A 24,570-nucleotide genomic window follows, 5' to 3' on the forward strand; every position below is an offset into this window, starting at 1 on the left:
AAAAAGGACCATCCTAATCTTCAATCATTGAAGAAAGGCTCACAACTGGAATGGTGAAGGTTTTATATTTCCTCTAAAATGCTTCTGCTTTGAAATTCAACAATCATTTGGCTGTTTGAAGACATACTGCATAGGAGGTCACCTAATCACCTCTTCCACCTAACGGTGTGAAACCATGTTCTGTGATTTCTTCCAAGGCCTGTTCACCTGATGGAGCTGGGAAGTGCTAGACTGAAACCATGCGAAGCAATTTCAACCCATTTCAACACCCGCAAAATTTGTGTTCTACTAATATTTACAGACAATTGCAGTTACTGCCTTTCTGGTAGGGAGCAGCTGGGGGCTGATAGCAGGGCAGCTGCAGCCTCAGCCACCGCTGGAGTGCCTGCCTGGATAAAAATGATAAACCATCCAGCCCTACAGTTACCTAATTGCAGCTGGGATTTTGCAGCTGTGGAGTCACACCATGAGAAATACATTTGGAGCTGCAATTCAGTGAGCGTGCTTTTCAGGCCAACAAATTTGCCTTGTGAGCTGAGGAGAAATAAGCTCTATAGATGTAATTCTTCCTTTTTTTTTTCTTCTCCTGGTTGCATTCGCTTTTTGTGCTCTGTCACTGGTAATTTTCAGTGCTCAGGAACAAAGATAACCATCCTTCATGGCATCAGCCTTTGAGGACCACTAAGTAATTGCTTTCCTGAACAACTTTTTAAAAAGCTTGTTTATATATATATATATGTATATAAATATATATATATGTATGCGTGTTTTACTCTGTTTGAATCATCATTTCTTCCACTTTCCTCAACTGTTCACATGTGATCTCAGACAAGTCATTAAACTGTTTTGTAGTTACTTTACACTGGTAATAGTACCTTAAAGAACCTCTTTAGGTTTGATTTAATTATAGTATAATTATTTGAAATCTCTGAGTGCTTGTTTGAAAAAAGATGGTCCTATTGAAATGGACATTTCACATAAAAGGTACATTTGCCGTACTCTGAGGGACGGTAGGGATTTTAGTGATCAAACTTGCCAGCTGGTCAGAAAACCAGAAGAAAAACTTTAACAGCTTTCTGGAAAATGCTGCGGATTTCTCTCTGATTTCTCTCTGCCTTTTAATGGTTGTAAACATTGTCTTTTATCTTAACAAAAATTTCAGCTATTAATTATACAGTGTTATTGGAAAGGAGCTGGTCAAGAAGGGTTGAAGTTTTAGCCAGGTCCTGTCCTGTACGTAGCAAGTGATATCTCTTGCTTATAAATATCCCCGTAAGATAAGAGAAGCCATCAAGCTAAGAAAGCACTTATTTACCTAAATACAAACTGTAACAACTGAACCATGTTGCTTATACACAGGAGGAAGGCAACTTAGATCTTAATGTCATTCCTGTGCAATTCTTTATTGCTCAGTTTTTTCCCAGTGTTAGTCAAAATAATTGGCAACCTTGTGCAACCTTCATTCCAGCTGATCAGAATGGCCTGCGTGAATTTGCACATTGATTTTTGTAGGGGATATTTCTGTGAGCTTATCTATATTGACTAAATGTTATGCATCTAAGTCTTTAATCTCTCTTGGGTCTGTGAGTGGTAAAATCGCTCAAAGTAAAGGACCCCTGAAGAAATTAAAAAAAAGGAAAAACACTATCTGATATTGTCAGAAATATTGTAGAGACTTGTTAGCTGTTCTGCCTTTTATTAGGATTCTAAGCAAGCACCATGGTTGTTTTTCTTTCAAATTCATCTTGGAATAGAGAAAATTTTATTCTTCTGCCCTTTTTTCCCGTGTCATTCTACTGAGAGACACACTATAGTTATGTCTCCACCAAAAACAATGTCTAGAAGTTGCATTGAGGGCTATTTCTCAACAGTGACAGTTCAGAAAACAGTTTTGAAATACTCATGGTTCAAAGTTAGAGCTTAGTGGTTTGTCCTTAGAGGTAAACGTTGTATTGCCTTGCATGATGTACTTTGCAGTACTTCAGTGCTCTCTTTCACTAGTTAAATCCTAATGTGTATTAACAGTTCAAATGTGTTCAGCTCTTTTAGACGGATATGTGAGATCTTACTTCTCTATGAGGAGGTAAAAAAGAGTTTGCTATTTAAACAGAGAAAAACCATAACAGTCAGTCATCGATTCATGTAAAGATAGACTACATGGTCCTGTTCTTTGGTCAGTATCTGAGTGTGCTGAGTTAGATCAGTCAGCAGATATAAATTGCTTTCCATGGCACTGTGTCAGTTTGTACTCATAGCCCTTCTAAGTAGAAGAGCTATAGCTGTAAATTACCCTTTCTATATGTCTTGCAATAAGTGATCGAGAGGTTGTGTTAGAACTCTCGTCTTTTCTCCACATCTAAATAAGGGACTCATGTCAGCTTGGTACTTTGTCATCTACTTTCCTGTGAAATATTTCAACTTTTGATCAGGACCTGATATTCTTAACTCACTGAAAAAGGACAGTGCCTTTTATCTGAAAGATTTCTCAACACTTTGCTACTAAGATTGGATGCAGATCATCGATTTTTCTTCATGGGCATCTTCACAGCCATCAATCCCCACATATTCTCAATTCATTCTCCTTTAAGAGGTTATTCTTCTATTATATGACATTAAAAACAAGTCTGTTGAGGGGTTGGTAGGGAAGAGCTAAGGGCAAAAAGCCCCAAATGTTTGGGGCTGTACCCCCTATTCTGGAACATTGCTGGCATCTGATGCTTCAGGCTTATTGATTCAATTTAAGAAGAGAAATAAAAATGTGCACTAAGGACCATAAATTAGTTGCCCTTATCCAGTTGTGTGTTGTTTTTTTTTTTTTTTTTGGAAGTTAGTTAAGAATTTCCTGACTTTGGAAGATGTTGAGTGCTTGCAACTCTATTGAACTTCAATAGGCAGTGATGAGAACTCCATATTTTGAAAAATAAGGTCATTTATTTCAGTATTCAAGTAACTTCACTTTAAAAAATCTGTTTCAAGAGGGATTTTTTTGATGGTACTAGTCCCCAATTAAAATTCGTCAATTGCTACACAAAAACAGCTTAGATTTTTTTGATCACACAAGTCTATGTGAACCACTTTCATATAGTTGTTCCTATCTAGTGCTCCAGTTTTTCTTTATTAGAAACTTCCAGCAATACTGCTACAGTTGAACTGTTTGTAATGGTACCTATTGAAAGTCTTTCAGCTCCCCTGAGATCCTGATTGCACCTCCTAAGAATCTTGAATCTCTCTATGGACCCTGAATTTTCAGTGCTGTTTTTACTTAGCACTCAAATGAACTCTCTTAAATCTTTACCCAAGTCTTACTAGGGTTTGTGATCTTTCTGGAAAATTTGGTTCATTTTTTTGACTTTACAGTAATTCTACCTATTACTGCTTTTTCTATGTGTATATTTTTAATTTTTTCTGAATGTTTCGCAGAGCTCTGCAAGCCCATCAGGTTTCCCTGGTGGATACATGGTTATTAAAATAAAGCATTGAATGCTTCGTTTAACTTTACTGTTGTGAAGTGCCCAGAGACTCTGTGCTTGGATGAGCAGTTATGTAAGTGCAATTTGTTTTAGTTTTTTTAGTATCAGAATTAGCATTCAGCTGAGGTTTGAAGGCTCATAGCGCATGTGCATGGAGGCAAGTAAACAGATAAAAGAGAGCTTAGTGCATCTAGGCATGACCCCAAACTGCTTTTCCTTCTCCTTGACCGCTTGCTTTACTCACTGGCAGATCAGTCACCCCAGTGCCTTTCTAGAAATGCTGGAGTGGCTGGTGCCTGATTCATCTATCTAATTATTTATTTATTTTTAAGATGCATGAAGATTTAGCTTCATGCTAGCACATGACTGAATTTGCTGAGAACGAACTGCAGGATACAGAACTGTTATCTTTACCTGTCCCTCCTCCCCTTTATCATTACTAAATAATTATCATTCAACATGCCCATCCTGGTGAACAGCTTTGCTGTCTGCAAGCTGGATGTGGCCCTGGTAGTAGTTTCTGGGTTTAATACGGGGGCAATTCCAATTCATAATTTGTGTGGCAGTCCTAAGACACATAGTTCCTCTGGCCTGGGCACTGGAAGAATTCAGTCGTCTTCTCATAATGTGGGGCTCCTACAGAAAAGATGTAGCAGGGGAGACTGTACACACATTTGTGAGCAGAAGGGTCTGAAAGAGAGTGAATAGTGTTCTGGGATATTTCTTTTTTAGTAACTGGAATGATTTATCAAACTACTTACTATGTATCGGTTATTGGCTATTGCAGGGTGTGATTTCCAGTTGCAGGCAGTGATGGTATTTCTGACCCATTGCTCAAGTCTTCCAAAACCTTAATGGTCTCCATGAACACACTTGGGAGTCATGCCACATGTTAACCAGGAGTTCACCACACTGGAGAGAAGTATTATGTGGGGGGTAGAACATCTATGAGGAAAAGACCATGTGCTGGCAAAAAAGGAAAACAGGAATAAATGTCTGGTTAAATGGAAAATAGCTGCTTCCCTTCAAAGTCAGGTGAAATTTCTAACAAGAAAATAGGAGATTTGTTGGTGGTGTAGTGTTTGTGTGGTGTTTGTGTGTGTGTGTGTGGGGGTATTTGTTTATTTGTTTTGGGGTTTTTTGGGAGGTGTGGTTTATTCTTTCTTTGGTGGTGTGTGGTTTTTTGTTTTTGTTTCTTTTTTGTCTGTTTTGACTTGGAATCTGCATTGCAAACCTGTCTGGTCCATAAATATTGTTCATCTCCACAGAAGGGAACACATTGCAAAGAAAGCAAACGGTGTTTTATAGGAACTCCTGACTCCTCAGTGGAATTCACAGGTGGAGTTAGAAATCTCATGTCAGAAAGAAGAAATATAACAAGCCTAGATTCATATGTATCACTGTGAAGTAACCTGTGAGAAATTTTATTACTTTATTGTAGAGAGATTATATTTGCCATGCAAATAGCCTGTGAAGTTAGTAGAGGTCAAGTCCCACAATGCTATAGGCTGTTATAGTGGGAATTTCCAGTGATGTTTTAGATATTGGCAGTAATAGCTTCATAATGATATTGGGTTTACAACATGGCTGGATAAAAAAAGAGCAATGAGGAAATGGGAGAAAAAAGATTGAAACCCTTCTAGCATGAGTAACACAATCTAGTGTTATAATACTTTCCTTAGCCAACCCGTTCCTGCCTTGCAAAGGGAAGTTGGAAAGCCATGTACTTGGGTTTGTGTTGTTTTCTAAGCTACCACTCGGCATATTTTAGTTAATGCTGCTTTGTCAGAACTATGATTTACTAATGAAGAAGTACAGTGTGTCTTCGTATATGTCAGCATGTGTCCAATTCCAGTACAAATCACATGACAGCCTGATGTACAGTGAGGTCCCTTTTTTTGTGCTTCTAAGTTGATCTGAGAAACTTGGTGACAAAATAGAGATAAAAACCAGCATTTTTTTTGAGCAATGGGAATTATACTGAAGGATGAACGTGTGAGCCTGCTCAGCATTACAGGGGGACAGCCAACTCTGCCTAATCTAGAGCAGCCTTCTTTTTTTTGTTTTTTTTTTTTTTTTTTTTTTGTGAAGTTTATTATTAACCTGTCTTCAGAAATTTTGGCAAAACAACCTTCCAGCCTCCTACATGGCTGAAAATATATGTGCTCAAAATCTTCTTATTTTGGAACACCACCATCTCATTGTCATTCAGGTGTGACTTGCAGCAGAGTCTTATCCCTGCTGCTTGTTTTTGTTGATGAGGATGGCTGAGGTGATGGAGAATGGGGTGTAATGCACCTTAGCTTGGGAGGAGTGACTTGAGTCTTCCTCACCTTTGTCTCTTTCCTTTTTTTGGCCGCCTTCTCCTTTTCTTCTGTCTTCATTGTCAGCTGGCAGGTCACTGTCCTGCTTTGCTGTGAAGTGTTATCTTGCTGAAACAAGTCCAATTCTCACACAAAACTTTGCAGACCTCAGCCTGGAATGGGACTTAAGGTTTCCAAGCAGAGTCATCTTCTGAGATAGTGGTACAATGCACTAATCAGTGCCCACTCCATGATTCCTGGACATTAGAAACAGGACAAAACCTTATAGATGATGTTGGACAAGGTTACACCAGGATGACCTAGTGATGCTCCAGGAGGGAACTATATGTATTGTTTTCCTGGGCCTCTACACAGCCCCTTTGCTTCTGATGCTCTCTGTTAATCTATTATGCCATGCTTTGCCCTTCTGCCTGTATTTATTTTGGTTTAAGTTTTAGAACAATCATCTGCAAATTGCAATTCTTAGTACTCATCTATATGCAGAGATTGCACTGATTTAACTAACAGATTTTTAAATCAACTCAGTTAATTCGATGCAACCCATATGTGAGCAATTAGCTTAAGTCAGTTAAGAATTCTCTTCAGCTATATGGATATAAGCCACATTTAAAATAAAAAAGTCAGAATACAGAAATCAGAAACAGACTAAAGGACATTAATTTAAAAGTAAAGTTTTAGTTAATTTTGTATGCTTTCATCACATCTCAGTTTCTATTTGAAGTTCTTCGCTAATTTACTGTTTTGCTGTATGAGTGACTTCACTTCTCAATATCCTTGCTTGTAAAATTAGGATTTGCTGACATAGCTTGTAGGAGGATGTAAGTGGGACTCTTTGGGAAAATGTGTTTTTCCCCCCCTATGGAAAGCTTAAGCTGTTCTATGAATAATGGATGGTGAAAACTGAAGCCAAATCTTCCCATTTAAAACAGTATTTCCATTTGGAAGTGTCACTGTGGTGCCATTTGGGAGTTATCTGGCTGCCCTGTTGTCCCGGCTCCCACAGCCAAACTACAGCTCCCGGGTTGCATCTTAATTCTGCACGTTACTGAATTGCTTCCCTGGAGTCTCCGTGTTGCATTCGAGGACATGTGGCCCAGCCAAAGAGACCCTCTGACAGAGGAAAGGGTGCCTATGAAACCTCAAATCCATGTTTTCTAACAAATGCTGAGACTTCTCTCTTTTTAAAAGTTCTGATGTTTTGGATGGTACAGTTTTGACTGAAAAGTCAAAATTTTAGAGAGGAATAGGTGTTTGATTGGTGAGGAAAAGTCAATGCTTCCTACAGAAAGTAGATACTTGTCCTAAGAAACTTCCTGAGTTGAAAATTGACTATTCTAAAAGCAGTGACTAAAAATACTGGTTTAAGGCTTTCTTGTCAATGAGATACAAGGTATTCGAGGACCCTGAAAAGAGACTCTTGAGATGACCCCCATCTCATGGACAATGTCAAGAAACTGAGAACCCAGTTTTTATTTGCTCCCTGAATCCTTATTTGCTCCTTTATATAATAGTACAAAGCATTATTACTTGTATTTTGTTTTGTTTGGTTGGTTGTTTTTTTCCTCATAAATGACAGTGCAGCATGTGGGCAACTCCAGGTAAATGAATTATCTGGTATTTAATCCTTGTTACAACTAGGAGAAATAGAAATCTGATGGGTACCCTTTGATGTGGAACTGGGAGGGTGGGGAGATATCTGTGCCAGTGCTGTTAGCTCGCCTTTGCAGTACATCGTGTGAACTTTGTGTCTTATTTGATTATGACACTGACAGCATTAGCTGGGGTGAAACAGATCTCATTCTGCATCTCTTAACTGGTTTGTGACCAAATATGACTTAACGAAATGTGTCCACAGAGAGAAAAGGAACAATTATAACAGAGGGAACTGAGCAAGAATAGAGACACAGTTACATGTACCAAACAGGAAGAGCACAGACTGCATCGTTTGTCTTGGGAAGTGGGGATTGTCCATTGTGACAAAATCAGTCGGATGTAGCAACTGAAACACTGAAGGCTCATTATGCTAATTAGTATCAGTGCTCAGCTGTAGGGAGGCAAGAAGATGCTGACAGTGTGATACTTTAGGATAGCGCTTGCCCGAGAGGAAACTTTATGCATCACGGATTCATTACTCAGTGCCAGGAGGGAAGAATCGTACAGCAGCCACGGTCCAAAGCAAGACACATCCTTTCAATGGCATCTTTAAATTGGTTGGCATCCAGATAGCACAAGTGTCATTCAGGAGATAAGTTTGGCATTGTGTGTAAGGTGCAGTAAAAAAAAAGAGAAGAAAGTAGTAAAAAAAAAAAGTCTTCTTAGAGGTCTAAAATGAACTAGACAGTGTGAATCCACAGCACAATTGAAAAATCACCATTTCTTGGTACTTTATGGGGATCTCTTAGGAGAAGTTGACTTTCTGGCATTGGTTTTCATCATTGAGTTAAACAGTGAATGACTGCCTTGGTGCTCTAGTACTAATTGTGGCCTTTACTCATGATGAAAGCAGGTGTGATAGTAAGATGTGGAGCAAATGAGGCTGAAGGGCAATTAGCATTGCAGTAGGTCAGATGTAAGTGGGAAAGGGAGTGTAAATATAATTTAGGAATGAGATGCACATTTGAAGAAAAAGACATATGGAATAAGGACTGGGACTCCTGGGCTCCCAGCTGCTTTGGTTACGGTTGGAAGGCAAACTGCTCCTGAACCTGGATCTATATAAAATTTCAGCATTCATGTTGCTTTCAATCAGAAGGAAAGAATGAAGGATCAGTAATGAATTTTTAGTTGCAGTAATGCTGATGGGAACTGCTTTATTCATCAGTGTCTGTGTATATGCCTTGAAGCTATTCACCTGTATTTCACAGTAAACAAGAGAAAAATCTAATAAATTCATAGCCTGAACAAAGGAAGAGCATCACCTTCTTCACTCCTTGGAGTAACTAGGTGAGGGGATCAGCTCACTGCGGGGAAACCCTGGGGCTTGCCAAGAGGCAAATGTGAGGTGTCCCAGTGACAGCCTTATGTGGCCCACTTTCGTGGTGGGAGAGATTTTTCACCATGAAATCAATGGTGCAGTCCAGACCACAGTAGGAAAAATGCCCTGCCCTGTAATTCTCCATCTGATTCTAGCTGTAGAGTACTGTAGCGTGAGTTCATATGTATGTCTGCTATAAGACAAAAGAGATGAAATTAGAGGCTCTACAAAGAGGTCCTCAGCACTTATGCCATTAAAACACAGAAATTTAGGAGGATGGGAGACTAGTTATGTGTCATACTGAAGCTTCTGAAAAATACCCAAACACTTAAAATCCAGACTGTTTTATGTCGCATAAGCATACTGTTTCATTGGATTGTTCTCAGTGTAAAGCCTCCAATATTTACATTGCTCTGGTGATATTCTGTTTCTAGGATGATTATTGGCATCACGGGGCAATACCACGATGCAGTGCCTGGATGGCATTGAATGAGCATCTCTGTGTAATAGACATGTGATAAATAGTCATTATGGTTTCAGCACATGGGCTTTAACAAAGCCAGAGCCAATAAAACCAGGAACCAAAGCCAGGAAATAATGGTTATATTTCTGACACCTTCCTTCAAATTATGAGGGAGGGCTTTGCTGGTGCTGCTGCTTCCTCACATCACTGAGTCTTTGCTCTCTGAAAAGATTTAAAATCAAGAGAAATGCAGGATTCCTCTCCTCACTCCCTCCTTTTTCTTTTTCCCTCAGGTTGCTCTGAGCTTTCTGAATGGCAAGACCAAAACACTTTAATGGAAATATTCCTGCTGCCAGTAGTTATTTATAAGGTCCGGCATGCTGTGTCTGGTTAAGGCTGCCCCATGCTGCTCAACAGCGTCCTGATGTTTGCTTGCACCTACTCCCTTCTGTATAGATATTCTTATCCTATTCTGGTACTGCTTTCTGCTTTTCAGATGCACAGCGAATGGTGATGTGGCTCTCTACATATCAAACACAATGCATCCCTTTAGATTTTACAGTTCCCTGTGCCCCAGGTGCTGTTATTATCAGTCCTGACATCTTTCATTCAATATGATGGGCCCCGTCTTTCCATTTATCTGTAATGGACAGGAGACTTTGAATCATTTTATCTTCCAAGCACAGCAACATCTTTCCTTTAAAAATGGACTTTTCTCTGTCTCCATTTCTTGTTTTCTTCCTTGTCTAATATCTTATGCATTATATTTATCCCCCAATCCCCTTATTCTGCATCTCCTCTTCCCTTTTGTTTTTGTTTTTCTTATGTATCTACCTTTTTCTCTCTTCCCCCATACCTCCACTTTTTGTATCTGTGCAGGGCACTGATTCAGGTTTATTGCAATCAACTAAAAAAGTTCCATTGACCTTATCAAGTCTTAGGGTAGGGCCAGCTACCATTTCTCTGTCCATACACATGGCTTGTGCAGAGTTTAGTGCAGTAGCTGAGGTTACTTTGCCCCCAAAGCCAAGCAGGCTTAACAGTAATACAATAAAGAAAACACATGTTTAGTAAAACTTCATGTCAAGCTTTGAGGTACAAGATTAAAAGCAAGGTCTTACAAGTGCAAACAGATTTAAAATACAGTTCTATCTTAAACTGAACAAGCCTGTGCTTTAGCTACTTAACCTCTTTCTCATTAACTCCCTATGAGGTGTCCCTGCCTTCAGAGCATGAGTCTAATGTTGTAATTATAGAAGTGCAGTTACCTCCTCTGGGTTCAGAAGGGGAATCTAAACCTGATCTTTCTGTCTGTGCTATATCAACTTCACATGCCAAAGATCAGGTTTTCATAGAACAGTTTTCCTACATGATTATTCGCACTTATACATCTTTAGAGATGAGGATTGCATAGAAGTAGGAATATTCTTGGTAGCATGTATTTGATATATTTAAAGCTAGCAGTTACCAACAAGTTCACCTAAGGGTGACTCGATTCAACTCACAGAACTGGTTCCAAGCAATCTTTTCTCCAGGGACTGGATGGTTTGAACGCTTTGGTGTCATTCATCTTACTGGACTATATGACACTGTTGGAGTACATCTGAAGGATGGACTGCCCAAGCGTTTCTCTCCTTGGGCATTAACAAATAGCAAAATTACACGTAGTCTGTATGGAGACACAGAGGTGGGATTTTCTTTGCTTATTTGAATTATTTTTGCAAATAATTTCATAATTTCCCTTGAGCTGCTACTAGGCCCATCTAAGGTGGCAGGTAGTCCTGCTAATGCTGCAAAGGAGAAAAGACACACGAAATATTTAATGCAAATATAATATCTTGGGATTCTGTAAGAAATACCTTTGGTTTGAGTGGTGATTTTCATTAAATCCTGCCAAACATTCAAAGCCAGTCTCAGCTTCCCAGTCCCTTTATTTGCTATCAGCACTTGAAATCAGCTTAATATTTTACCTTCACCCTTGGTTGCAGAGCATGACGGACAAAACCGTTATCTGCGAATGTCATTGCTATTAGTAAAGAGAGAGAAGAAAGGAAGGAACAAGGGGGAACAGGGCTGACAGGGAGCTCGTGTCCACAAAAGTAAACAGACTTAAACAGCATGATGGGAGTGGGGAGCAGGATGGGAAAAATCAGCCTCTCATAATTTAATTAAAGTTCTACATCTCCTTAAGAGCTATGGGTACAATCTGCCAGGCTGAGGACTAATGTTTAGAGGTCATTTAAATGAGCAGAGATGTTAATTATTGGAGGGACAAAGCTGTTGAACTTTCTCTCCCAGCTCTTCCTTGCGTGCAGAGATGTTACCTGACTTCCCCGCAGTAAAGAAACGCTTTCAAACTACTGTTTTAGAGTTGGATTAAGTTTCCTAAACTAATACGGTGAACTGCGGTGGGGGAATTGGCTTGTCATAGGGTCACCTCTAAGAGAAGACACAATTTATATCACAGCAACAGTGTTGGTGAATTGTATTATGAACAGAGTGAAACCTGTAGAAAGAGCAAGGGTGCTGTGAACAGAGAGGTTGCCACGCTGTGTAGAACCTGTGCTCATGTACGAGTGATGCATCTCAGTCTGTGGGCACAGCAGAACCAGATCCTGCAGTAAAAACTCTGATGCTTCGTCACACCATCTACTTGGCTTTAATGTCTGTCCACATAGATGATTAGGAGTTTTTCTTACATGCTTTTCTAGCAAATCCTGGGATTTCTTTGTGTTCTGAAGGAATAAAGAAATTTTACAGACACTTTTAGTTTAGTCTAAGAAAGAGTGAAATAAAAATTGAGCTTGGGGTTGCTTTGATATTAATCTCTGTATTTGCTGTGTCCTTTTAGGAGTAGCTTACAGCTGTCATGCTTTTATTCCCGTGTGTGTTTGGCTTTGTATGTTGGACTCCTCCAGCATGTACCAAAGCACTTTAGCAGAGGGACATGTGTGGATGATTTGAGTAGTCATAGTGTCAGTTCCAACAGGAAAGGTGAAGGAAGTAGTGGTTTGATTTTTGTGAGCAATGACAATTCAGTATTCCTGAAGGTCTTGGGTCTCACAAAATGACCTTTTTTTTTTTTTTTTTCCCCTTCTTGATATTACAGTCAAGTATGGGAATAAAAACCCAGCTATCATTCTTTCCCCCAGAATGGAAATTCTTTTGTTGTTTTAAATTAGTTGTGCTCTCTTATATAACAGCGGTGCAGGAAGACAGAAAACACTTATGTCAAGGAAGCGTTTGGGTCTCGTTTACTTACTGGTCATATTGGGGAAAGATGAATTTCTGAATGCAGACCAATGGCTGTTGAATTGTACCTATTAGCAGGAAACCATGTAAGCACACAGGTTCTGTGCAGAAGTACAGCTGCTAATCTCATTTGAGCAGCTATTGTTCTGAAGATCAGGAAAAGTGAGCCTAAAGGCAGCTTTATCAAAGAGCCTTTAAGAAACTAACAGATATTGTCATGTTTTCATGTGGAATTGTTGGCAGAAGCATCACAGCAGCTTTTGCTGACTTCCCATGTGTTAGCTGTTGCTAAAGCTTTCTGATTTGCTGAATGAGTAACATGGGATCTATGGATTGTGAATTCAGATAAAAGTGAAAGTAGAATAACCTTGAAATGGATCTTGTGATGTTGCCAGAAACCCCAAGATGGCATCAGAGACCTTGTTTTTCTACGTTAAAAATGTAGTATATGTTCTTAGTGTCTCTTATTATTTCTTTGTCTTCTGTTCTTAACCAATTCTGATTGTTTATACTCTTCTGTTTATATACTTTATGACCCTTTTTCTTCAAGCATCATTTGCAAGGCATTGGTAGTGCCAAAGATGGTACATGCAACATGCCCTACCGGAGTGCAAGGCTCTGCCAATACAAGAACAGACCACATCCCCAAAAATACATTTGTACTCTATTTTTTTTTTTTTCTAGGAGGCTTGAAACAACAAAGCTAGGTGCAATTCCATAGCTAGAAATTCACCTGACACTTAGGAGATGGTTTTTATTTTGAAGTACAAGCCAGCCCAAGGGCAGAACTGGATAGTATGGAGATGATGAGGACCTGCTACAATCTCTCACACACTGGAGGGTTGATTGCTGAAGCTTAACAGCACTCCGTGGTTTGAAAATTGTGAACCAAATGATAGCAGAAGCTCTGAGGAGCGTAAGAAGGCTCTGGTCTACACAGAGTCACTAACAAGGGGTATTAGTTGGATTTTGCAGAATAGTACAGTGATGTACTGCTCCATACAGTCAAGTATCCTGCACAATCCTCCACTGATCAGTGAGTCAGTAACAGAATATTTTTCAAGCCAAGTGAGTGAAACATCTTCTTAGTGCAAATCTGGGATCCTTATTTAGCTTTTTATTCAGCCTTTGCAGTAAAGCTAGGTAATTGTTCTACATAATGATGTAGCATGCATCAGGATCTTGATGTGCTTTAGATAGCTGCATTCCTTGTGAGTGGAGAAGCTTAAATGAGATATCCAGCTCATCTCATTTAAGTGCATTCATATTTCAGACTGGTCGAAGAGATTCGAGTGCTTGTCTTCGATTAGAATGAGTAGGAGTTGGATGTACTCGTTTGCTGTGAAGGTTTTGAGAAGCCCACGCTCTGTGTAAGCTGGGTGAATTTCACAGCACACAGTTTAGAACATTGCAGAAGAGTTTTTGTTTGTAAGTAGTCTTTTGATTTGTACATAGTTAGGTAAAGGAAAATCTGCATTTATTTTCAGGACTGCAACTCTGCGAACCTTGGAAGGAAACGAAATGACAAAATTCATATACTATAAGCACCTTTGAAATATAATACGGACCATCGGTTCACTTCAGCCCAATGTTCAAAACCTTTATATCTGTGTTCTAATCGACATTCCCTGTCTTTGTGCCAGGGCTGGCCAGAATTGGAACCTTTTTGGAATCAGCTCTTGTTTTGCTAATTTGTGATGTGTTGCTTTCTGATTTCAGCCACCGTTGTTCATTGAGTGGGGATGATCTGAACAGACAGTGGTTGACACCCAGTTCCCAGCTCCATCCAACTATTTACCACGCCAAAGGTCTTCTCTGTTACCTGCGCAGCATTGGTCGGGCTCCTCTGGTGAGTCTCCTCCAGGATCTCTTCTGGGTTACTATATATGGATTGCTTACTGTATTGTGTGTACATTTTATTTTAGAGCTACGGTGACTTGGAAAGCATTGCATTCTGTTACAATTTCATCTTACAGAAGTGTTTTGAAAGCCTTGAATATTTAATACTTACTGAATTTTCTAACTAACAACTCCAAATTCCAGAATTTCTGCACACCTGGAATATAAATGAGAAAATGAATTCTTTAAAGCTCTTTAAAATTGTCAAAGCACTCCAACTAAGCTAAATATTATGAGTAGGTTATTGCTGTCTTCATCGTAATGATAGGAGAAATTCCACAAAGGTTTAATCTGAATGGACAGTGAAAAAACCTATGTTGGAAAAACCCACACAATCCCCAAAACAGAGGAAGCAACCCCCAAAATGTCTGAGCTTCCATGCTGCTTTGGTGGTGGGAAGAAAACAGCTGGTTTGGGGGTGGGTACCAGAAATTCATGAGGAGGGTCTCATCTCATAGCTGCCATTAGGATAGGGCTGGAATCCATCCCATCTACTTGATCTTGTTGCCCAACATAATGAAAAGATGATTCTGAGGCCTGAGGAGAAAAAGCACAGAGAGGTTTAAATGTTAAAGAACAGATGTGGAAGCACAGACTGGCAGGTTGGCTGCTGATAACTACCGTCGGGCAGGAAATGTCCGAAAGTGCCAAATTCTCTCTGGATTTGAGGAGAAGGTGAAAATGTCCATGAGCTTCTTTAAGTGAATTATTGTAGGAATGTGGCTTTTGGCTAAGACAACAGCCCTGAAGTTAACTCTGTATCTTGAGGAATATTGTGGAATCTCAACTCACAGTTGTGAATTTACTCACCATTCTTTTCCTGTGGTTCACAGCAGTGTAGGATTATCTTACTTTTTTTGTTTATTATTTTTTTTTTTACTCCGCTGTTTGCTATCTGCCCTTTTTTAATACACAACCATCCTTGTCATATCCAGATGCATAAATTGAACACTCCATGCAAGTTTTCATCATTGCTGAGTGAAGGGAGACTATTGATCCTGTCATCTCCCTCATTTAAAGGTTGCTGTTGGTAAACTGTTTTTTTTCCTTTGCCTTTGAAGAGTACATTGATTTTAGTTTATACATGCTTTAAAAATGCCTTTTCTATCCTCCAGAAGAGAGCGAGCTAGGTGTCTTTTTTTTTTTTTTTTTTAATTATTATTTTATTTCCCACCCCCCCCTCCTTCTTTTTTCTTCTTCTTTACTCCAGGATCCCATGGGGCCAAGTTCATAGTCAAATGATTTCTCTGAAATGATTTATTTTTGTTTAGCTTGGTGATGTTCAAGCAGTTTCTTCAAAACAAAAAACCCAAAAGCTGCTTGGAGAAGAAAAGGGAAGAACTTTCAAGTTAACAGACTTTCAAACCAAACCCATTTTAATTGGTAACTTCTATAGACAACAGGTTTTTGGTGGTGTTGTTTTGTTGTTTTTTTTTTGGTTCTTGGAACCCTGGTAAAACAAGGGACTGGATGCACTGTGGCATTATAGTCCTCTACTGCTTGGGATCACCTTTGAACTCAGGGCACAAAGAGGGAGTGTTGGTGACCTTTTGTCTGCGAGCAACCATGTCTGATGGGGAGAGGGAAGTTGTTCTCTGCTAGACCATCTGTGGTGAGAAACTGCTATGGTTTAGAAGTTAAAGTGGACAATGCAGCTGCAGAATGCAACAGGGAACCTGCAGTTTGTACAGAGAGTCTGAACTGCAATGAAGAGCAAGGATGCTTTTGGAGGGGACAGAAAGCAGTTCCTATGGACCAGGAGGCACTGAGCAGAGTTTGTTGCCATCCAAAGGCATTATACCAAGCTTGGAAACGAGTATCTGCCTGCAAAGGTGCAGCTCATCGTAAGGGAAAAACCCCAGGCATGTCCACCTCAAAACTCTGAGATTCAAAGTCCTGTCACAGTGCTATTAAGGAAAAAAAAACTGAGACTTTACAGTATGAAAAGAAATTTAAAAACGTTCTGTTTTCCAACAGATATTCCTCCTTTCCATTTTCTGTTCTGCTTTTCCTTTATTTTAAAATGTAGCTGGTTCTGTGACTCATCAGGAGGGTTGTTTTTGAGTTAGAAAGCAGCCTCTAGGATGATCGCTGCTGGAAAATAACTTTAAATAGATTTGCATGCGTGTCTTCAGCCATATCCCAGTGAGTTCAAGCATTGAGAGTTTGTATTGTGAATATTAGTGTCCCAGCTATATGAAAGAACAGGCTAAAGAAAAAGGACTGGTAGGTCTCAAGTTTGCTTAGCGTTTGCCCAGATACATCCCAGGAAGAATTCTGTATGGGTGCTCAAAACTAGAGAATGTAGCTGAACCTTGGCTGAATGGTGAGACATAAGCTACCCTGTAGTGTGAAAATGAGGGAGAAGACCGTATTATAAAGAACAATTGAGTATAAACATTAGGAATGACTGCAGTATCCAGTAAACTTAATTAAAATGTAGCTCTTTGCAACTTGCGAATAGAACGGAAATATTTTCAGTAGCACTGATGCTTCTGCTGTGGGAGCTGGTGGCAATCAATGGAAGATCCCATTGTCTGAAACACCAGCCATGTTACAGAACCTGGCTTTAATAATCCTTTACCAATACAGAATTCTCATTCCATCCCTGTCACTAAGGACTCATCTGCAGGTTTCTTGAGGTGCAGAATTATAGACCTGCTGCTGATCAGGTGATCCAGCTATCTGACTATCTGATCATCCCTGTGTGGTTTCTGATACATAAAGTAATATTTTAGGCAGATAATATACTGCGTATTTTTTGTGCTAGTAATTCTGCAAATTGGCAGGTAATTGATACCCAATTGAGCTGGGTTCTCTGCCTTGAAATAAGATGAAAGCTATAAAATCATTTTTTGGTATTCATAGGAATAAATTCTAGGTGGTACCTGTGGTTAACCTAAACTATGACTGGGTGTTGCTGATAGCTTAGATGAAACACTAGCTGGAAAAATATCTGTCATTAAGAGAACCAGTAAAAGCAGCAATTTGGAAGGAGACATTACAGGGTAATTGCACCTGGTTCAGACAGAGCTGTTTTAAGCACAGGGTTTGCATAAGCCCTGCAAAATATGTATACAGCCTGCAGGGGCTGAACCTCTGGGGTCCGTGCAATAATGGCTTTTTTCCTTGGAGAAGGATGCTGGTTGTAGGTTTGCACCAATAAGCAGCTCTAAGACAAAGGAGTAAATAAAGCAGGAGCAGTTGGTGCTGGGCAGGTCGATGTTCACGTGCTTTGGGTGTAGAAGGTGCGTGCTGCAGGGATGGGGATGTGCAGACCCAGAGCCCTGCAAAGAGCTGCAGGTGCGTGGTGGGGCAGGAAGGAAAGCCGGCAGGTCAAGAAACCAAAAGAATGAGCAGCATATGAGATATGTATAATTGTGCACCTAATTAGGAGCAGTGATAATTGTGTACCTAATTAGGAGCAGTGAGATGGTTCTTTATGAGCGTGTGGCTTAGCTTCTCCAGTATGTCACCCTACTGTTTGTCAGAGAAGCTGAAAGAATGTACATGCTCAGTTTCTACATAATTAAACTCCTTGACTTGCTGCAGCTAAACTTACTTACTGTATAGCTGGTAAATAAACACGCTAGGGTAAATCTTATCCTAACAGTTGGTGGAAGAAGCTCATCTGCTCCACCTGTTTCTCCCTTCTTCTATACATATTTACGTAAGAATATGTGTATTTTTTTACCTCTTATTTCTCCTGCATTTCTCTTTATATTGATCCATCATTCTTCCCTACCTTCCTACACACATTCTTTTTGTCTACAACATAATCCTTGGAAAAGTGTTTCAATGAAATCTTGAAACTCCTTTCTACTTGGTGGGGAATACTGATTTTAAAGTAACAATTTCCTTCTCTTTAGAAATTCTTGTATTTTAATTGACAGATTTCTGAACATTTCTGATGAAAGCATGGAGAATATATGTAACATCATTGTGTATATTGACTTCATATCTCAGAGGGCACTGAGATTGATTATTCTTTAAAACTTGGGTCAATATTTACCTCTTGGGTCATTAAATTGTGATATTCATTTCTATAGCAGTTGATATCTGCCTATAAAGGCAATCAAAACTTCCGCTAGAACTGGGAAAGTACCTTGTTTATGTGGCAACTGACATAAAAGAGATGGATTAGATAGACAGCTAGATTAGACAGTGTGGAATGAGATTATTTGCCATAAAGACAGGTCATGTTCTGTACTTGGCTTCCAGGAATTCACGCCAAGATCTGACAGCGTTGTGCAGTACAATTACGCAATTATATTTCCCTGAAATTATGTAGAACAGGTTTTGAATTTAAAGGTGACAAAGTGATGATTAATTGCTTGGGAAAGCACAGATTTAAAATCTCATGAGGATAAAGCTGGAGTTTAGAAGTAGAAAGAGCCTGACAAATTACTTCGTTGTTGTATCCTAAGTTACCAGGAACCCTGAGGTTCTGGAGTTGCCATGGATTCTTGCACAGGTGTCACCTTTATTTCTGCTGCAGACAGAACTGCACTGGTCTTGACTCTGGATCCCTGAGATCATGTCAGACCAAATAGATAAAACAAGGTACAACTGACTAACAAAATTTGGCACAGATCACAGACATGGCCCAGAGCATAAGATACTCTGAAAATACTGGAAAAAAAAAAATAAACAAACCCAAAACAACCCCCAAACCATTAATCCTACCACTATAATCTTGTAGTGCTATTATGAAGAGCAAGGAAACTTTTTTTGGTGTTCAAGATTTTTACCTTTTTTTTCTCCCTAGGTATTCTGTGACTACCATGGACACTCCCAGAAAAAGAACGTGTTCCTTTATGGCTGCAGCATCAAGGAGACCTTGTGGCAAGCAGGCTGCACGGTTGATACAGCGGTTATCACAGAAGACGTTGGCTACAGGGTAGGTTTGCTTTGTTCCTTTCTGCAATTCCTGGTCTGTGTGTGCACCTACAAAGCTCGTTAGGATAGGACCAGCTCACAAATTTTGGAGATAGGTGCAAGTTTCCCTTACTCCAGAGGAGTAATGGTCCAGAGAGTTTCCAATAATGCGTAACAGTGTCGTGCACCAGATATTAGCAAGAATGTTGTCAGTAGGTGGGTCTCATTTTATTTTAGTGAGATGCTGTCTTATAATCTTTGGCTACTGAATAATAGGACAGCCATATTTTTGTGGTTTTTATAATTATATATGCACTTTGTCCCCTCACTCCACCGTAAGAAAATAAATAGGGATTACATAATGGTAACTGAGGAAATGACAATGTGCCACTGTCTTACTGAGTTGAATTGCTTCTTCACAAATACTCCTGGTATGACTGAAAATGCCAGAGAATTCAGCGAATGTCAGATCTAACGTAGTGGAATTGTCTCCACAGCAAGTGCTTGGTGTTGTAGCTAGGGAAATTTTTCTAGAATTAGAACAAATACTAAAATTTGTTTGATTTCCACTTCATGTCAATGTCTCAGTTATCAAACTGTTCTCTGGATTGCCTGCCTGTCTCTTTTTTTGTGTGTCTGTTTAGATGATATTTTCCTCCTAAGTGACAAATTTATGTGCAGCAAAAAAATCTTATAAGCTCTAATTATAGTCTTTAAAAAAGGTTAATTTTACGAAACGTCAATTGTGGCCTTAAACTGATTACAGAGCTATATAGCTTGGTTCACTCCAACCTGAAAGAGGTTGAAAAAGTCATTTTCAGTTTATGTATCTGTATAATTTCCACTGCTTGGGCACAAATACTAATTATCCTCCCATAAGGATGCCGCATCTTCAGTGTTCATCTTACGGCATTGGACATAGCATACCGAAACTTCCCTGGAAGAAAGGGCTGCAGTGTTTGTTGTGAGGAGTCCCTGTGGCAAATGCTCTGTTTCACAAAGAAAGCAGGGAGGATGCCTGGAGTCAGGACATCTTTTGCTCTGTTGGAGTTCACAGAGCTTGAAAAGGCAGAGGGTGGTTTGTTGCTACACTAACAGAATTCAAATGCTGCTTGCAGCATCTGGAACCTGTCTTGAATCTGCAGTGAAGAAAAGCAGGAGAGAGGCTCCAAGGTTGTCCAAGAATACAGCCAACCTAGAAGAAAGATTTTTGTGGTTCAAATCCTCTCTTTTGCACAAAGCAGGAGATGGATGCCTGCTGCAGTTCCTGCCTATGGGTCACCATTTTCCTTAGGCTGAGGAAAATAGGTATATAGGTGAACACTTCTGCAGCTGCAGACTGCAGCAGGTAATCATGCCTGTCTTAGACCTGCTTCCTTGCACTGTTTACACAGGTTTCTCTCCTTCCTCCTGCAGGTACTTGGGGATTAATCTGGTCTCCGTGACTGATTTTTCTCTCCAGTAGCAGGAACCAAATACCTCTAGAAAACATTTTTGGAACAGCCTTTATCTCATATCTCATATCTCAGCTGTAGCCCTCAGCAATATACAGGAGGAAGAGTCTTCATTGCCTTCTAATATTTGGTGGCCTAGGGTGACTCTCACAGCATTGGCACTGCAAAGCCCAGCTTAAAGATTTGTCCTTCTGATAGCCACTCCAGACCCCTGTGACAGCAATCTCTGCAGGGACATCAGTAAAGAAATATAATTCCATTCTCTCCTAATGGGACTGGAGGTTTATGGCCAGGGCCCTGTGTGAGGGGAGCAGCTTCCTTTGCTGTTGTACATGCTAAATCCAGCTGTGTGTAAGAAAGGGAACAGTCACACTGCTGCATTATCATAAAAGCATCCTTTAGAAGGGTGTGTTTTCACCCTTTCAAAATATACCTTTGAAAGATAATTAATGTGGAGAATAAGTAGAGAAGAAAGAATGATTAGTGTGAAATCCAGTGAATGCTGGTAAAATGAAAAGATATTAAATTCGGATTTGCTAATGCTCCTAAATGAGTCCTGCGTACAGAGACATTACTGTTACCTGCCAGCGTTTTTATTTAATTAAATGTAAAAGATTGATTATGCATATAATTTCAATTGTTTTTAAAAAGCTAAAGTGGATTAGGGATCTGATTATTGTATTTTATAGCAGATTTAAAAAAAAAAAAATCTGTGTGTTGATTCAGGTAAGGGCAGAATGAATACTATCTGAACCTTCGCATACGGTTTAACTGGATTGTTCTGAGGCTTATAAACATCTGGCTGATATGGTTCTGCTGTATTTTTTTAATTCCTGTTCAACCCAAATCGAGGAAAACCTGGAAGCACTGCATGAAAGCATACTATTTCGTGAACCCCATGCAGAAAGTAGCACACCGAAGGCAATACAGAAATGTTGAATGCTTCATCTAAGGCAAGGAGCAAGTTTTCAAGATTCCTCTGTTCTGTACGCCCACAGGAAAGGGAGGGCTGTCCCTCTTAGTAGCACGCTGGAAATCTTGACTTAAGAGTGAGGCTCACAGTGGTCTCACATTTAAAATGGGATCTCTTGCTTTGTTCCAGTTTTCTACACCTCAGGTTTTTTATCTGAAAAATGAAACTTACAGATCTTTAGATCTGTACCTTATTGAACTGGTGAAGTCCATTGACAGCTGTAGACGAAATATACTGACACATGGAATTTACTGCTTTATTATGGAGATGTGTACGGTTAAGCTGTTTGTAGGAGATATTGAAAAATAGTTTAGGCCGAAGAAATATCATTCACCTCTAACATGCTTTAGGAAAAGACATTATTCTTTCACTTTCAATGAAACCAAGTATTCCTATGCAGTGATACAAAGTAAAGCTCAACAGAACTGAACTACCATTGCTCAGAATTAGTCAATTAAACTGATTGTTATTGGAAAGTAAAATTAGCTGGTTGGCTTTTGCTGCCCAAACTGAATGAAATTCAAGGGTAAATGCCATTAGCAGTAAGTGGGATCTCCTTCTATATGATTCTGTTCCATTTATATGTTTAAGAAAGCTGTTGTGAGAGACATAACAAATGTCTGCATTTTGCTCACTCTTCCCTAGATGGATCAGATAGTCTTTTGGTACATATTTTGGTTAGTCTAAAATTTATACGCATATACACATGTGTATAAGTTAGTAGGTACCTAAAGATCTGGTTTCTACATAGAGCGCAGCTAGTGTTAATGTATCTAGTGTATGTTTTTATAGACTGTGAAAGCAAGACGTTTAGCACTGTGTTGCCTCTGCACTGATGGAAATATTTGATGTTGTAGTATATTAGGTGTTTTTATTGACTTTGTTGGGAAATGTGATTTCTAGAATAAGAAAATCACTCAGGGCTAAGACGTAATTTTTACTGGGTTTTCATTATTACTTTTTATTTTTTAGCAATTCTCTAAATGAAGTGTATAAAACATATTGTTTGGGCTCAGATGAGAATATTTGGGTTGTTTCACAATGCAAGTTATTTAAATATTGAGCTCTATTTTAATATAATTATGTGTGACCTTCCATGAGAATACACATCCCCTTTCTCTGCTCTGTGTTAGGTTCAGACAAAATTCGTCCTATAGCTGAATCCCTTGGTAAATTGTGGGTGCTTGATGGGAGGAGATACAGTGTAGCTGGAGAGGGGAGAATGGGAATATCAGGTATTGAGCTATGACTGCAGCCCTCTTGGCAGCACAGCAGAAAGTTGTAGGTTAATGTCGAAGCAGCTTGCCAAAAAAGCTCTTTTAAGTCCCAAATTATTGGATGTGAATATGTTTGATTTTGAATGAGATATACCAAGTGTACTGGATATTTTGCATTTTAGTCTTTGGGATGAAACAAATGTTAGGATCTGAGGATTTCACATGGGATGGACATAATTTACTGCTTGGAGCTCTCAGAGTATGTACAGTTAGATTTGATGACACACATTAAAAACCACAGGTCTTTATATGAGTGTATGATATAAAAACATGCACATCTGTTTGATTCATTTTCTCATCAATGCTGATATTTTCTCATAGACTCTTCCTAAAATCCTGGATAAAGTGGCCCCTGCATTTGTCATGAACAGCTGCAGCTTCCTGGTGGAGAAGTCCCGGGAGTCGACGGCCCGGGTGGTGGTTTGGAAGGAGGTGGGTGTGTTGAGGAGCTACACCATGGAGAGCACATACTGCGGCTGCACCCATGGACTCTACAAAGTGAGTAAATCTTTCAAAGAACCCTGTGCTGCTCTCCTCCTAATGCACATCTCATGAGCTTGGAATGGTAAAGCGGAGGAGATAGTAATTGTCTTGATGTTTAGCATTGACTGCTCTCTCCAGAGCCATGTAGCCGTGCTTCTGAGTTTCTCCTCAGTGACATCTTTACATGACCCCCTCACTCTTTTACCTTTCCTGCCAGGAAAGTAAAGTCGTTCCTCTGAGGTTTCATTCAACAGTGAAATAAAGAGAAACTCCAGTTTGGAGCCAATAGCATTGAGCTTATGGAAGGAGTGGTTTTGAGATGACACAGGGCACTTATCTTTATAAGGGCGTTCACAATGTTGTAAAAAATGTATTGGCACGTCATGTGGACATCTTTAAGCCTAGTTCTAATGTGACTAAGGTGAACACTAGTGGCACCAAGAGTTTTGGTACAGGCTAGCTACCTGGACATTAATCTGTTTAAATTTAAGAACCTGCACTGCATTTGGAGTTGCCTGTTACTGACAGCCAAAAGTAGCTAATGTAAGGCTGGTTTTGAGAGCTGTCCACAAGCTCAAGGTATGCCTGTGGCTACGATGTAGACAGACTGTAATTCCACATCGAATGAGGTGCCAGACTTGGTAGGAAGGGCTATACTCATACTGAGGGCATCAGAGACATCTCCTGGCACTTTCAAGGCATACAGGATGAACTCTGGTAATTGCATTTGAGTGATCATAATTCTCCATTCACTCAAGTGTTGAATTATTTCTCTTCTTCCTTTCCCAAACCTGTTGGTTTCATCGAAAGGCTTCCATATTCCACCTCATTTCTCCCACTAGAGAGCAATCCTTATCTATACAACATTAATAAGCAGTTAAGGATCCTTAAAGACCCTTAAGGAAAGAGCCATTATTACAAATAACAATTAATTAATAAGACATTCAAATGATTATCTTTGGAAGCTCTATACTAATCCTTTTACCTCTGTAGAATGTAGCCAGGAAGTATTAATACTCAGCTACTGTGTTAACCATGCTCTGCTATACACACATCAATTCCAAGACAGGAAAGGCAGGAGAAAAAAATGACAGTTTAAAGAAAGAGAATATAATTGCCCTAG

At 39.6% G+C, this 24,570-nt stretch overlaps 1 protein-coding gene across 3 annotated transcripts in view; it reads left to right on the top strand.

Moving 5' to 3' along the window:
- Positions 1-24,570, top strand: part of AGBL1 (AGBL carboxypeptidase 1) — a 275,197-nt gene that overhangs the window by 130,031 nt on the left and 120,596 nt on the right. For all 3 annotated transcript variants that reach the window (XM_071814025.1, XM_065847368.2, XM_065847369.2), the window contains 3 exons: positions 14,203-14,332; positions 19,151-19,282; positions 23,286-23,462. In XM_071814025.1, the coding sequence (XP_071670126.1) occupies positions 14,203-14,332; positions 19,151-19,282; positions 23,286-23,462 (439 nt within the window). The remainder of the gene's footprint in view (positions 1-14,202; positions 14,333-19,150; positions 19,283-23,285; positions 23,463-24,570) is intronic.

The sequence above is a fragment of the Patagioenas fasciata genome, chromosome 12 (assembly GCF_037038585.1).
Source record: "Patagioenas fasciata isolate bPatFas1 chromosome 12, bPatFas1.hap1, whole genome shotgun sequence".
Classification (NCBI taxonomy): domain Eukaryota; kingdom Metazoa; phylum Chordata; class Aves; order Columbiformes; family Columbidae; genus Patagioenas; species Patagioenas fasciata.